Source organism: Canis lupus, chromosome 30, assembly GCF_003254725.2.
Source record: "Canis lupus dingo isolate Sandy chromosome 30, ASM325472v2, whole genome shotgun sequence".
NCBI lineage: Eukaryota > Metazoa > Chordata > Mammalia > Carnivora > Canidae > Canis > Canis lupus.
In genome coordinates this window covers 1,920,431-1,935,383 of record NC_064272.1, presented here as the reverse complement: position 1 = coordinate 1,935,383, position 14,953 = coordinate 1,920,431, and the positions used below count along the sequence as shown (strand labels likewise).

Below are 14,953 nucleotides of genomic sequence, written 5' to 3'. Positions count from 1 at the left end.
TCCCATAACTTGCCTCCCCCAAACTCCTTTTCTTTGGCCTAATATGTTATTTAAGCCCATGTTCTCACCACCTCTGGAGGTACTCACATCTGGGTACTCCCATGTACCTGCTAATACACTGTGGTTTTCTCTTGTTAAAAACGAAAGTCCTGCCTACCATAGCCTGTGACTCAGAAGACCAACGCAAGAAAGTGTTTAATTTGAAAAATGTTGGTCTTTAATAAGGATCTATGACACTTCAGAAAGGAGAAATTGGTATAGCCCTAATGAGCTATGGGATACAATATGGATCAGTTTTGCTTAAGATAAGGAAACAGATGAATTGGCTTAAAAAAAAAAAAAAAAAAAAAACACAGGATCAAAAACACCTACCCAGTAGCCCACTTCCTGCAGAGGTGAATTACAGAGGTCATTTCAAGGTAATGGTAAGGTGAGGTAAGCCCAAAGAGAAGACCAACTCCTCCCTCTCCCCCAGCCCCATACATATACTATGGGATCATATCCTCAAAGCCTAAAGAAATATAGGAATACACATTATTCAGGAGCATGTTTTATGTAGCCAGAGAACTCAAAAAACATAAGTGGGAGTGAATGGTCCATTTTCTAGAGCTTTGCTTTTATATGTTGACAAGGTAAAGAGGTTCAGAGGTTCATAGCCTTCCCACTTTAGTAATTATTATGTTACAGGGCACACAGGTGACTGCTTTGTCAGCATTTCTGCTCAGATGCTAAACACAGGGATGTTTAAATTCCCTCACAAGGGCAGCCTGTTGGTGCAAGTTCATATTTACTCCATGAGGATATAGTTCCCATGGTTTAGCATCTCTACAAGATCAAGCAAATCAGATTAATGGCTGTAACTCTGTCAACACACAGGCTGGGACCTGCTGAGAATAAAGCTGATTTTTTAACACAGAGACTCTGTGCCTCTAAAAATAATGGCTCTTGTTAAAACAAAGTCCCAGCAAGAGAGTATGAGTAACCCCCAAACATGATTTACCAAGACTGGAATCACTGTATATTATTATCTCTGGTGAGTTTTCACAATTACACAAGTGAAGTTTTCATTAAAGAAAACATTAAAGGTAAAATCATCTAGAACACACTAATGCCTAGGATCACATGCTCTGAGCCCAAAGCTTTAACCTAAAACTCAACTTGGAGTCACCATATATAAGGTAGGAGAGAAAGATTTCTGAATCCTCATTATCACATTAAGCTCCAGGCTGCTCCCCTTCCTCTTCCTTTGGGGATGACTCCACCAATTTTATGTGGAGAGACAGAAGAAGACCAGAAATGAGATCCACACCCAGACAATAATAGGACTCACAGAACCCATTCCCTTCGCCTATACAGTGATTCAAGGCAGGGGTTAGCCTGTGACCAAGTACTGATCAATCGCAGTTTTTCCCTGGAATTCACTGTGGAGCTACAGGAGACAGAAGCCTCCCTTGGCTTACGGAGCTAGATGGATGCGAATCGAGAGTCTAAGAAGACAGTGAGAGGACAAGGTCTGTGATGGAAAATAAGGCAGCTAAGAAAGAGAAAGAGAAGCTATAAAAGACAGAAATGAAAGAGATGGAGACAAAGAGACTGAGATCAAGCTGGCAAACCAGAAAAGCTTCTCAATCTCAGGGCCAGCTTCCTCGTAAAGGAATTACAGTGTGGTCATGGCCTGGTCATATTAGTCAAAAATGCTTATTTTTGCGTATGACCATTTTGCATCCCTTATGACGAAAAGGGTCCTCACCGATACAATTGACAGTATCCTCTAAATTTCAAAGTACCCCCAAATAGCTGATAAGACTGGTGACCTCTCTTTCTAAATGAGAAAATTGAATCACATAAATAATGCTTGCTGTTTTCCACACTGGCAAAAAGAAATATATTATTCTTAGAGAAGAAAAATATTGTAAAACACAAGTTCTTCCATGCTGGAAAGTTAGATTTTCTTCAATTCTCAGGGATATTTGAAAAAAGGCAGTTTTACTTCTCCTGGGCAGAAGCCAGTGCATTCACTAGTGATTCTGTAAAAAGCACAATTTACCAAGTCAGAGCACTGAACAGCCAAGGAGAAAGGAGCAGCCCAGCACAGGCCCAGAGACTTGGAAACCTCTGAAGCTGCATTTTTAATGCATCTTAAAAGAGCTTGCTAAGCATTTGTGCCACCAGGTGAGAGAAATGTCTCTCCAAACACGAATGGCTTCATTCATTCCCCCCTCCAAGATGGAGTCCTATGAGGAACCCGAAGACTCCCATCCCCCATTAGCTTCAGTGTTAAGACCTAGGAGGGATGAGAAAGACAATGGGAGGGCAGAATGCACATTTAGCCTTTATTATCCTGGTTGGCAAGTTATCAAGGGCCCCACTTACTTGTACCAGGAACTACTGAGCATTTAACTATATTATCTCTTTAATCTTTACAACTTCCCCCCATGAGACAGGTAATATTATCCCCATTTTACAAATAAGAAACTAAAGTTCAAGAGAGTAAATGACTTGCCATAATCACTCAGCTAGTAAGTGGTTCATCCAGGATTTGAATTCATGTGACAGGTTTATGGGTTTAACCACTAGGATATACTGTCTCCCAACTTTTACCCATTGTTTCCCTCCAGTGAGGCCACCGCTCCTTAGTCCCTGCAGTATATCTAAAAGCACTGAATTCACTGGTCCTACTACTGGGCTATAACCACAGTTGAGAAAAAGGAGACTAATGGTTTTATAGGTCTGGCCAAGACCTGAAACCTCGAAACACTTTTAAAGCAGTATCTTCCACAATGACATGTAGTATGCAACACTCAGTTGTACTGTTTTCCCCTCCTGAAAAAGGGTTAATGAATCTGAAATTCAAGGGATCTTGTAGTAAGCCCTAGGAACGGCTAAGCAATGGCTGCTGAATCCCAATCCAGTGCTCATAAAATGCTACCTGCCATAGACAATACAGCATACTTCTCCCTCCCAGGAACTTAGATGCCCCCAGCGTGGCATGGCACACGATGGAAGCCACTGTGGAAGAAAGTCGGATGCTAAACTGATTCACCTGGTCTGGACATTCCCCACTCCGTCACTGTAGCACCCATACTGCACAGTCCTGGATCACAGGTCCTGGACACTGCATTCAGCTCATCAGAGTGTATGTGACCATCAATGTCAAACTCTCCCAGTCAGCCAACAGCAGTGTGGATGATTAAAGTAAGGGGTTTTCTGTGGCAATCTCAACTGCAAAGAGGGATAAGGAAACTCTCCCCACTCACACCCCACTCCCAGCTACTTGGCCATGAGTTAAATGAGGACTTGGCTCTGTCTGGCACTGGGGGTGGGGGTGGGGGGCAAAGGCACTGCTTGTTATTTGGGGGAGTTAGCACTTACATGCCTGAATAGAGTCTGCCTTTGCAGAACTTGAAGAGCTCTGATGGAGGAAGAGAAATGGTGATGGTGATGGTCGTGATGAAGATGTTGATGAAAGAAGGAAGCGGTGATGGGGAATGTCACCTATAAATATAAGCACAAAGCAGCAACAGAGATCCTTCTAGTCATTGCCAATCACCATCATGAAGCAGCCTCCGTTCCCAAAACAGCCACACTAAGGTATCCCCCCTGTGAACGAGACACGTCTAGCTTCGACATGAAGCGCTGCATCCCTCCCTTCTCCACCCGCCTTGCCACCCTTGCTGTGCCAAGCTGGGAAGGAGACTGCACTGGCAAGTCATGGGCACGGGGACCTGCGACTTAACGACAGTTCTGTAGTGAGGAGCGTTAGGGCGACCCGGGAAGCCCCAGTAACGCACTTCGGAACCGCTGGGTTCGGGGGGCTTGAGGAACAGAAGCCAAAGGGGAAGAAGGCAAGGTAACGGGGCGAAACAGGTTCGATGCCTCTTTCCGAGAGCCCTGAGGCCCCGAGAGGCGGAGCAGGCAGCCTGCGGTCGGGAGGGAGAAGAGGCGCAGCAGGCGCCAGCAGGACAGACGAGGCTCTCTTTACCTGACCGAGCGCCGCCGCCAGCCGCAGCGGCCGCAGCGAGGATGCTGCGCGGGAGTCCAGAGCCAGAGCCCCGATCCGCCGCGGCGCCAGCCTTCAGCGAGGCCCCGCCCCGCCCCCGCCCCGCCCCAGGCCCCGCCCCCGCCCCGCCCCAGGCCCCGCCCCCGCCCCGCCCCAGGCCCCGCCCCCAGCACGCGCCGGCCCCGCAGGCTGTTTGGGGGAGGCGAGCCTTCATCTGAGCGGCAGGGCTGAGGACCAATGGAAACGTGCAGCGGCGCCGGGAGCGGGCCGACGGCAAGGGACGGCGCCCAATCAGCTGCCGAGCCGCGGGGCTCGGCCGGGGCGCGGAGAGGTTAGTGGGCAACTCGGGCCTGCGCCCTGGCTCTGAGGCTGCGTTCGTTAGGCTGGGACAGGAGCGGGCGGCCGGGACCACAGCGCCTCCCATCCCCCCACTCGGCTCTGCGCCCCCGGGTCACCGGTCCCCAGACCCCCCTGAGCGCTTGCCCTGGACTGGTTCGACGCGATGCGGGGAGGGAGCTGGTCTGTTCCTGCGACTCCCGAGGTTCCCACGCCTCGGAGACCCCGCAGGGCTGCGCCGCTCCAGGGGTCGGGCCAGCGCCCCCTGCCCCGCACCCCCAGCCTCACCACCGCGGTAACAAGTGCTTAAGGGAGCAAAGGAGGAAAACCTAAGAAACAGAATCCACGTGTAAATCCAAGCCCTTATGTTAGTCTCCCCCACGTTCCAACGCTGCCTGCAGGTAACTCTTTAACCAGACTCACTGGCAGATAAATTACTCTGACCACTTGTAGTTAAGAGCTGAACGTTTGAGCAAAAAAATCAAGTATGACCTACCTTGACCAGGAGAACTGAATGTGGACGTCAAGAGGGTGCGCCTGGGAGTGGCTCCCTGCTTGCTGGGAAACCATGGTTCAAGACCTGGTTGCCACGGTTTCTTTGCTGGTGAGTCAGTGTACACTTTATGCCAAGGTAAACTATTTTACCCCCAAGTAAGTGTCTACTGGGATGAACTGCCTCCAAACCTTCCATAAGAGGATTTGAGGTCTTAATGATACGGTGATTTGGTATGTGATTTGAGTGGCATTTCCAGCTGTTCCAAGTAGGCAGACAAGAAAGGGCATTGCCTTTAATCTGCTCCCTGATAAGTGCAAATTTTATCCATTCATTACTTAGAAATCTACCCTGAGTAGATACTAGCTTCAAATAATAAATAACCATGGGAAAAATAGGAAGATATTTTTACGTGATTTCTTTCCCTCAGTTTTTTTTTTTCTAGGTACTTATGGGTACTTATGCTTATGGGCTTATGGGTACTCTGATTTATCCCTACTTATAATATTACCCAAAATACTGGTAGGCACTTTATATGTAGTTATTCAATATGCACATTTACCTTGTGTATATTCCACCTTATTGGTTAGAAAATAGAGGTGCAGAGAGGTCAAGTAGTTGTCCCAGAGTCCCATAATTAAGAGCAGAGTCAATACTCGGTCAGTACTTCTGTTTAAAGCCCATCATCATCAATTAAAAGAATAACAAGAAGCAATAACACAACTCTTTAAGTTTTGTTTTTCACCTGAGGAACTATCCTAGAGGGATCTGGTTTCCCAGGATACTGACTTCAAAAGCACTTCTAAGAGTGAAGCATCGCTTCTGCAATGTGTTAGGAGCAACTGCAAGCAACTGCTCATTCAGGGGAGTTGTGATTTGATATTGATGGAAGTAAATAAATTTTTCCAGGACATGAGTCTGACTAGTTTTTAATTGGTATAGGAATCTTTTAAAGTAAACCAACAAAATAAAATCCTGGCCATAAGAGCTTAGTCCTAGAGAAAGAAAAAAGGATAATAACCCAAAATAGCTCTCTGAAGAGATTGATAAATCCTATACGGACCTTTATTCAAACCTGGAAATATGTACTCATTCCAAGGTAGGGAGGGAGGAATATGTAGGAGATGGTTTAAAGGGGAAGGAGAAGAAGAAAAGTATTTTCTCAAAGAGGTTGTTTATAAAGGCAAAATATAAATAAGCTAAAGGTTGCAGACCAACACAAAGGTGTACACTAACAGGTTAATGGTATCGGCATTTAGCATTGCATGTGTTCTGCATTTAATAAATACTTACTAAGGGACTAATATATGCTGGTTGCTGTACTAGACTCTGAGGATGTTCATTTCAATAAAATCCATTTCCTGACCTCGATGAAGCATAGCTAGTTGAGTATACAATTTTGGATCAGGCTTGAAGAGATCATGTTATAAACATAATTGCTAGTTTTCACAGCTACCCAGCATGGTCTGTATTATCCCCATTTCACAGATGAGGAAACTGAGACTAGAAAGAATACTAACTCACTTAGTTTACACAGGTAGGTAAAAATCTTAGTCCCAAATCCTTCTAACTCAGAAGCCCCTGTTTTTGCAGTACACCAGGCTGCTTCCCTACAGGAAGAAGCTATTATCTCTTGTAATCTAAACAGAAATGCATCCGTCTCTAAAATATATAATGCGATGCCTGTGAATTTCAAAATACTGCATTCAGTCCATTTGCTTATCAAAGTACCCTACTTTTTAAATGGAACCAAGGAAATATAAAAGACAGTTCCTGGCATCGACTGTGGTTTACCTTTTCACCCTCTCACTGCCTTGCATATATGTAAGTGATTTGCTTTGGTTAATTGAATCTCTGTCCTTCCCTGAGGTGGGTAATTTCAACGTGTGACCTAGAAAATCAGAAGATGTATTTTAAGTGAAGCAGAGAAACCAGGCACAGAAGAAGAAGAAGAAGAAAAAAAAAACAGAAACATTTGGTAGTTCCATTTGGAAGGACTCCAATCCAGGCAGGAAAAAGAAATAGGATGTGGCAGGTGGCATCGTCTGTGGCAGCAGAGTCCCACCTTCCCATTATATGACCAGTCAGAAGTGAGGAATTTCTTTTACCCAAGAACTGATGCCAGGAAACAGCATTCTGTAGAACCCATGTGTGGATGTCAGGGAGACATCGGTTGAAGTTAAAATGGGGACTGGAGCCTCAAAGTAAATTCTGGGAGTGAGCATTCCCCAGAGAATGGACTTTGCTCTCCTACAGAGATGCCAGGATGTGACAACATAAAAAATAATTCTAGAAAGGGCCCAACATTTCATCACACTAACTAGTTACGTTGTCCCCAGCCCAACTGTGTTATCTGTCATGGGCACAGGATGACAATGCTGTCCCAGAACGCCTGCCACAGGGCCACTACTATTAATGTTCTTTCTTCCTACTGAGCTAAATGTATACACACAGCATTTCTCCAGGGTAGATGTTATATTTATTTCAACCCCAAAACAGCCAATCTATGGGAGAGAAACACTGTTCATAGGAGGCAATTCAACATGAAACCAATGATCACATCCCTCTGAAATGTAGGACACTGGGAGCAAACCTAATCTCCAAGATGTTTCCACCTCATTTGCCCTCAGCTGTGTAATCAGCTTTTCATCTCAATGCCAGATAAATGCAACTTGCCTGCTGCCACATTTGTCCTAATATAGATTCTAGTCTATCAATTAATAGCTCAAATTTCACCCACAAATTTCTTGAAAATACTTAATGGTGAAATTCTGATCTCTGCAGCATATCCAGGGATCTGAGACACAGAAAAACGAGGCTTTGTGCTGTGACTTTGTCACTTATGTGGGCTTACAGCCTGAGAAAAGATAAATCAGGCAGTGGAGCATTCAGAAATTAAATAACAGTAGAAAATATTCAAGCCACCAGAGTGACACTTCTTCAGATTGAGAGGGCTCAGGCTCTTCTGATGCACGTCCTTATTTATTCTCCAACTCACTCCAAGAAGGTTTTGAAATGACAGATTTTCCTTGTAACATTGCTATGTGTAGGTGAACGTTGTGGAGGCTGGTAAAATGTTTGCAGACTGACAAGATTTTTTTTAACTTGCCTACAGAAGTATTAAAAATATCTTAAATGCCACCCGAAGCGCCATATGGAGGAATTACTCTCTCTTAGCTACAACCATACCTGCACTTATATTGTTAGTTTATAGGAAGAAAACAAGTACTGGAGTCTCATGCTGAAACCTTTCAATCATTCATTAATTCCCTGAAGAGGCTTAGGTTTGACTCAACAGGCAAAGTCACAATGACTACAGTACTTGTGAATGTAGGGGAATGGAGCAGTGATGTGTGAGGGTTTCACGCCAAGAGATAGCAACTCAGACGCTACAGCAGAATTCGCACTCAGAAAAATCCCACTGTCTTGTGATTAGCAGGCAAAGCAGGCTCCGTCTGAAACTTTGTCAAAAGGGTCCTTTTTCTGAGTCATGAAGGCCACCAGGCTATAGCCCCTGAGGGCAGGAAGGAGATGATTAGCAGGAGTCCAACACCTGCTTTGTGGCCAATAACCTAAAGGTGATCTGTAGGGAAGAGTTACCCTGAGGCAGTTTCAGACAATGCAGCCTAATGATGCCCCAAGGCATAAGCTGGCCTTGGAAGGCAGCAGTCAGAAGAAGCAGTGCCTCAAAGGAAAGGAAAAGCTTTTTTTCTTTTTTATGATTTTATTATAAGGGCATCACATGATCATTGTAAAATGAAAAAGACAAGCACGGAGGAGAAAATGAAAATCGACTATAATCTCACCATTCATTTATTTAATCAGCAAGTATTTCTTGAGCCTCTTCTAAACACCAGACTTCTTCTTAGGCAGTGGAGATGGAAAAGAGAACACAAACCTGCCCTCTTGGAGCTTATAGTGCACAAAGGGAGACAGATGAATAAAATAATTGCACAGAGGAGAATATCATGATTTATGAGGCTGACTGCTACGTGGAAAGGAAAACAGAGTATAAGGGAACCTGTCCAGACTGAGGGGCTGGGCGCAGAGGAGTAGTGGTCCAAGAAGACTTCCTGAGGAAGTGACCCTTAAACTGAGAGCTGAGAGATGAGCAGGAATTGAGTAATCAGAAGAGGGATGAAGAAAGACCAAATTAATGAGTCAGAAAAAATGACATTGCATGAGTTCCCTGACAGATGGTAACATGGGGTACAGTGAAGAAACAGGAGGAATCAGCATGACTGGACTCAGAGCTGGAAGGAGAGTGTGGAACAGGAGACTGGAGAGGCAGGCAGGAGGGCCAGATTGCACAGAGCATTGGTGACCGCCACACGAATATTTCATTTACGTATACGTGTGCATAGATGTGTATATATATGTGCAACATGTGTATACGTGAGTTGTGTGTGTACACACATGTGTAAGCGCATAGATTAATAGTCATTACCATCAAACTGCCACATTTCCCTCCAGAAAGTATGCACCGTTTTGTACGATTGCACTAAATGTCAATGTCACTTCATATTCAACCACATTCATTATTTTTTTTTAAACTTCAGCGTTTGATTAGCAAAAAAATTATATATATATATTTTTTAAATTTTTATTTATTTATGATAGTCAGAGAGAGAGAGGCAGAGACACAGGCAGAGGGAGAAGCAGGCTCCATGCACCGGGAGCCCGATGTGGGATTCGATCCCGGATCTCCGGGATCGGGCCCTGGGCCAAAGGCAGGCACCAAACCGCTGCGCCACCCAGGGATCCCAAAAAGTATACTTTTTAAGTTTTCATTTAACAGCAAACACGTATTTTTCACTTGCTTCACAGAAAGCAGGACTGTCTTCTTGATGAAATAAGTACAATACTGTTAATGTCACCCCAGGTACCGACTATTCCCTTGTTCCTCATCCTCCAGCTATGGCATTAAAATGTGACAGCAATCCCTCAAATTTGTGTGAGCCATTGGTCTTGGTTTAAATTAATGCATGAGATGAATTTCCTCCTGGCCAATCACATAGAACAGCCCCAAGGGACAGATAGAAGTCAGCCAAGACTTGTTGAAAAGAGAGAAAAAGAGTCAGGTCTGGGCTTGATGGGAAATGAGCCAGTTTGAAGGCAGGAAGGAATAGTGGGATCCAAAGCAAGCACCTCACAAGGAGGCTTCATGCCAAGACGAAAGGGATGACCAGTGGGAGAGTGGGGCAGCAGAGAGGAACATCTGAACCCAGGTTGGACAACTTTACCATGCAGCCTCGGGAGGGCTGTGTTCATTTGCATGCATCATCTACAAAAACTCACTGGCCTCCCTTTTGTCCTCAAGCCCTCCTGCACAAACAGGTCTTGACCTCAGAATATCAGGACGATGACAGGGTGTGTGAGGGCTGCAAGAGCATGTGCATAAGTCACATGTGGCATAGACCGCATCCCTTGAGATTGAAATTTGCGTCTCCGGGGAGGCCTGAGAAGGGGTGGGAATGGGGCAGAGAAGTCTACCCATTTCCACCCACTGATACACCAGGATCTTGACAGTAACAGTAAAGGCAGAGTGCAGGGAGCTCAATGCAACAACACCAGAATAGTTTCACGTGCGAACTTTGTGAAACCAATGAATCAAGAAAGATTGAAAGCACACCACTCCTTGAATTCTACATACCTTTTAAGATATAATTGTGCTGTAAACTACAAATACAATAACGTGTGTTGCCTAGTAAATTTCCAGTTCCAGCAAACCAAAGAGGCTGGGGCAGCTAAAATACAATCTCTCTTCTGGGCGATGCTGGATTCCTCTTGTTTTGTCTGGCCCTTGTCCCCTAAATGAGCTCCTATGGGTCTCAGTTCTATATTTAATGGCATATCCAAGTCCAGCTTCGTGGGTGTGGAACCTGGGCAGTTACTTCAGGCCCTAAGGGTAGAAGATCCCACATTTTGTTTAATGTTCTCCTGTCACTGTCTTGAAATTCTTAGTAACTTTTATTTTTTTATTATTTTTTAAAGCTTTTATTTATTTATTCATGAGATACACAAAGATAGAGGCAGAAACACAGGCAGAGGGAGAAGCAGGCTCCCTGCAGGGAGCCTGATGTAGGACTCCATCCCAGGACCCCTGGATCATGTCCTGAGCCAAAGGCAGACACTCAACCACTGAGCCATCCAGGCGTCCCTCTTAGTAACTTTTAAACAAGAACTTGATTCTCATTTTGCACTGGGTCCCACAAATCTTGTAGCTGATCCTATTCATATCCTGTTCACAAGACTCTCATTTCCAATATTGAAATGTTTTAGGGACACCTGGGTGGCTCAGTGAGTTCAGCATCTGCCTTCAGCTCAGGTCATGGTCTCAGGGTCTTGTGATTGAGCCCCAGGTCAGGCTCTCTGCCCTGTGGGGGACCTGCTTCTCCCTCTGCCTGCCACCCCCCTGCTTGTGCGCTCGCTTGCTCTCTCTCTCTCTCTCCCTCCCTCTTTTTCACTCTGTCAAATATATATATATTTCTTTTATATATAAAGAAATGTTTTAGAGATTTCACAGTATAATATTATTTTGGTCAGGAGAATATGTTCGAAACAAGACAGACCAGGGTTCACACCACTTAGTTCTGACACTTCCTGACAGTGTGGTTTTTGAGATACAGAATCTCTCTAAATTTCAGTTTCTTCATCTGTGCCCACTTCTGAGTTTGATTTTTTTCTGGCTTTTAAAAATTTAAATGTGGCAAAGCACTTAGCTCTCTGTTGGGCACAATGCATGAAAATACATACCATCAGTATGTGATTATACTGTACACATTGACTTTTATTGAATGTCTTTGGCTATTTAAGTGAAGACTTTGCTTCTTCTCTCCAATAGAATCAGCAAAATATTTGCCACTAATTACCATAGTAACAGCTAGACCGTATGGTCCTTCAGAATGCCATCTATCTGTCTCTGTCTCCATAAGCTACACATGTCATCTGGTCAGTGATTGCTGAGTTAGTTCGCATTGCCTTCTTCTCATACAACCTTCTGCATCTTCTTTTGTGGTCATGGGAGGGTTGGTGGTAGTTCTTATTCTGCAACTTTAGGCAGAAAGAGTAACTCCCGGATCTGGATCTGGATAAAAAAAAAAAGGACTCTAAACTCCCAAATCACCCCTCACCACCTTCACACACACCCCATGACAGTTTCCATGTAGCACTATCAAGCATTGGCCCTACCCATAGCAGTGAGGCAGCATTACTTGTCACCACTCCATACCCCTGAACATAAAAGCTCAGACATAGAAGCTTCATTTGAAAAACACACATGGGTGTGTGCATGCATGCATACACACAAGTAAATGGACAAATGTTGATCAAACTAGAGACAAAAACGAACAGCCAGTGTCTTAGAGGCAAGAAGTACACTGATGTCTGCAACTCACACTGAAATGCATAGAAATTAAGATGGACTGGTGGATGGCAGAGGGACAGATAGATGGATAAATATGTGATAAAGCAAATAAGCTAAATGTTTCCTGTGGAAACTGGCTGGTGAGTATATGAGTATTTGTTGTATAATTCTTTCTTTTCTATACATTTAAAAATTTTTATAAAATGTTGTCGAGGGAAATCTAGTCTGCTGAAAATCCAGAAATGCAATAAAATCCAGATTTTTGTCTCTCTAGAAATCTGAATTCTGGCAATAGTGAATGTACATGCCAACAAGTGGTTGGGGCTAGATAGCAGGGGCCTTTGAAGGAGTATGAGACCACTAGGTCTCCACATCCTTATTGTCTCCTGTTGTATTGCCCTATGTGATCCTTGAGTCACTCATTTAGGTTTCCTGCCTGACTCTCACAGACATTTGAGTTGCAACCCCTGTTGTAAATATGTGTGTGTCAGTGGACTGATCATGGAATGATTCGCTCTCTAAAAGCATTCTTCCCAAATTCCTTATCTGGGGTAATTTTTACATGAGGTTTTTAAGGTTTTTCTTCAGCAGATCTATAAATCTATAATTATATGTACATGAAAAATATTGTGCCTGTGTCACCTTGTTCATTATCCTGGAAAGATAGCCCACAGCTTTTTTTTTTTTTTTCCTTAAGTAGGCTCCACACCCAGTATGGAGCCCAATGTGGGGCTTGAACTCACAACCCTGAGATCGAGATCTGAGCTGAGCTAAGAGTCAGATGCTTAACCTACTAGCCACCCAGGCACTCCACTCATGGCTTTTTATTATGTTCTCAAAGAGGTCAATGACTCAATTAAGAACAACATAAGTTAAGGAGCAATACTAACCTATTTTAAAGTATTCAAATTTCTAAAATTCCATATAACCAATCAGGTACACTGTTAGCTTGGGACCCATGTTATCCTGAAAGATAAGATACCTGTGTACCTCTTCCTGAACCAGAACCACTCAGGGATCTGTGTGTGTAAGGGCAAGTAAGTAAGTAAGTGAATGTGTCACTGAAGATGAGGGACCAGCACAGAGTTCCCAAATGCTCTCAGCATTGAAGGTTTACTTCATGTGTGTACATAAGGGCTGGTGATCTCCTGGAAGCTCTGCATCTTATATGTACAGAACTCCAATAGAACAAAGTGATTTGGTGAATTATATCTTGGATGCTACAGGTTTCAACACTGTCTCCCTCTCCACTTAAGTCCTGTCTCTAAGAATGGCCAATAGTATCCTGCTTCTCTTCAACCCCAGGATTTGTATAGATAGTGACAGTTTATTATTCTAAGGCAGTGCTTGCTCACTTATCTTTCCTTCCCTTCAAGACTGTGAGAAGAGATATTGGTTGAATACAGTTAACCTTTCATCTTTATAGGCAATAATTTTCCACCAGTTTGTCTGACTATTCCACGATTCTGAGTGAACACAAACACAAGTTAGAAATGGATTTAACTCAGGGCACCGGGGTGGCTCAGCTGGTTAAGTGGCTGCCTTTGGCTCAGGTCATGATCTCAGGGTTCTGGGATGGAGCCCCGCATTGGGCTCCCTGCTCAGCAGACAGTCTGCTGCTCCCTCTCCCTCTGCTGCTCCCCCTGCTTGTGCTCACTTTCTCTCTCTCTTTCTCTTGCTCTGTGTCAAATAAATAAAATAAAATGTTAAAAAAAAAGAAATGGATTTAATTCAACAAATATGTGCTGTGAGCCTACCATGTTTCATGCAATGGTCTAGTCTCTGGGGCTAAGCAAATATGACTCAGTCCCTACATTCAAGGAATATTTTTTTATGGACACTATTGACTCAGAACCCAGAAAAGCCTTTAAGATTATTTTAGAAACCAAGATTTTTCCCTGGGAGTTCTCATACAGATTAGGAAAACATAATTGGGATTATGCCTTTCAGAACTCTTCTTAATCTCTTTTCTCCAAGGTTGACCACACTGAATTTGATGTCCAGAATATCCCTCTCAGTCAGCAAGGTGTTCAGGCAGCTGTGATAATTCGTTTCTCTGACCCTGGGCTTGGTAAGTGTGGGTATGTGGGGAAGGGCAAGGCACTGAACAAGGGCCCTGTCCGGGGGCAAAGCAAACATAAGAGCCAAGTAGAGGTCTCCTAGGGGCAACAGTCAAAGGTCCTGGGCAGGAAGGTAGAAAGTGGTAAGGAATCAACAGCAGGATGTAAAGAAGAGGTACCTGGAGGGAGGGCTAAGTAGAAATCTAGAGAGATTCTGTTAGGTCCTTCAGAAGCTTTTCATAGGGAAAAGGGAACTGTTAGGATTTGTGGCACATTTACATTAGATCTCTTACAGAGACAATTCTCTATTGACCCCTCAGTCAATCAGTAATATTTGCCATCTCTTTATTTCTGAGGTATGAGTGCTTTAACATTAATTATATCATTAATCTTCATCAACTCTTTAAAACTCAGAGAGAGAAATCTGAGATAAGGCCACAAAACTAAGACAAGAGCAGAGGTCTTTCATTCTAAGATCGGGGCTCGATCCACCATATGCCACAGCTACCTTCAAACAAGTACTAACATGTTGGGCCAAGGTTCTTTGGATTTTTGTTTTCAGTGCTAACCCTGCTTCTTAGGGGCCAGAATACACATTAAAGTCCTTCCAGATTGCTCTCTTCTGGATTGTGCATACTGCTTTAGTGACTCAATTTCACCTCAGATAACCCACTTCACTCAACAGACACCACTCCTAC

The 14,953-nt window shown here is 44.0% G+C and overlaps 2 protein-coding genes across 36 annotated transcripts in view; both read right to left on the bottom strand.

Annotated features, from left to right (window-relative positions):
• FMN1 (formin 1) overlaps positions 1 to 4,109 on the bottom strand; it is a 433,877-nt gene extending 429,768 nt beyond the window's left edge. For all 35 annotated transcript variants that reach the window (XM_049104448.1, XM_025473314.3, XM_049104447.1 and 32 more), the window contains exons 1-2: positions 3,983 to 4,109; positions 3,373 to 3,495 (exon numbers count right to left, since the gene is read on the bottom strand). The gene's annotated coding sequence lies outside the window, so the exon portion shown is untranslated. The remainder of the gene's footprint in view (positions 1 to 3,372; positions 3,496 to 3,982) is intronic.
• A 7,595-nt stretch (positions 4,110 to 11,704) lies between these two features.
• Positions 11,705 to 14,953, bottom strand: part of LOC112676195 (transmembrane and coiled-coil domain-containing protein 5B-like) — a 33,441-nt gene continuing 30,192 nt past the window's right edge. Inside the window, exon 12 of the mRNA XM_025473342.3 lies at positions 11,705 to 11,916. Within this exon, the coding sequence (XP_025329127.3) occupies positions 11,742 to 11,916 (175 nt within the window). The 3' untranslated portion in view covers positions 11,705 to 11,741. The remainder of the gene's footprint in view (positions 11,917 to 14,953) is intronic.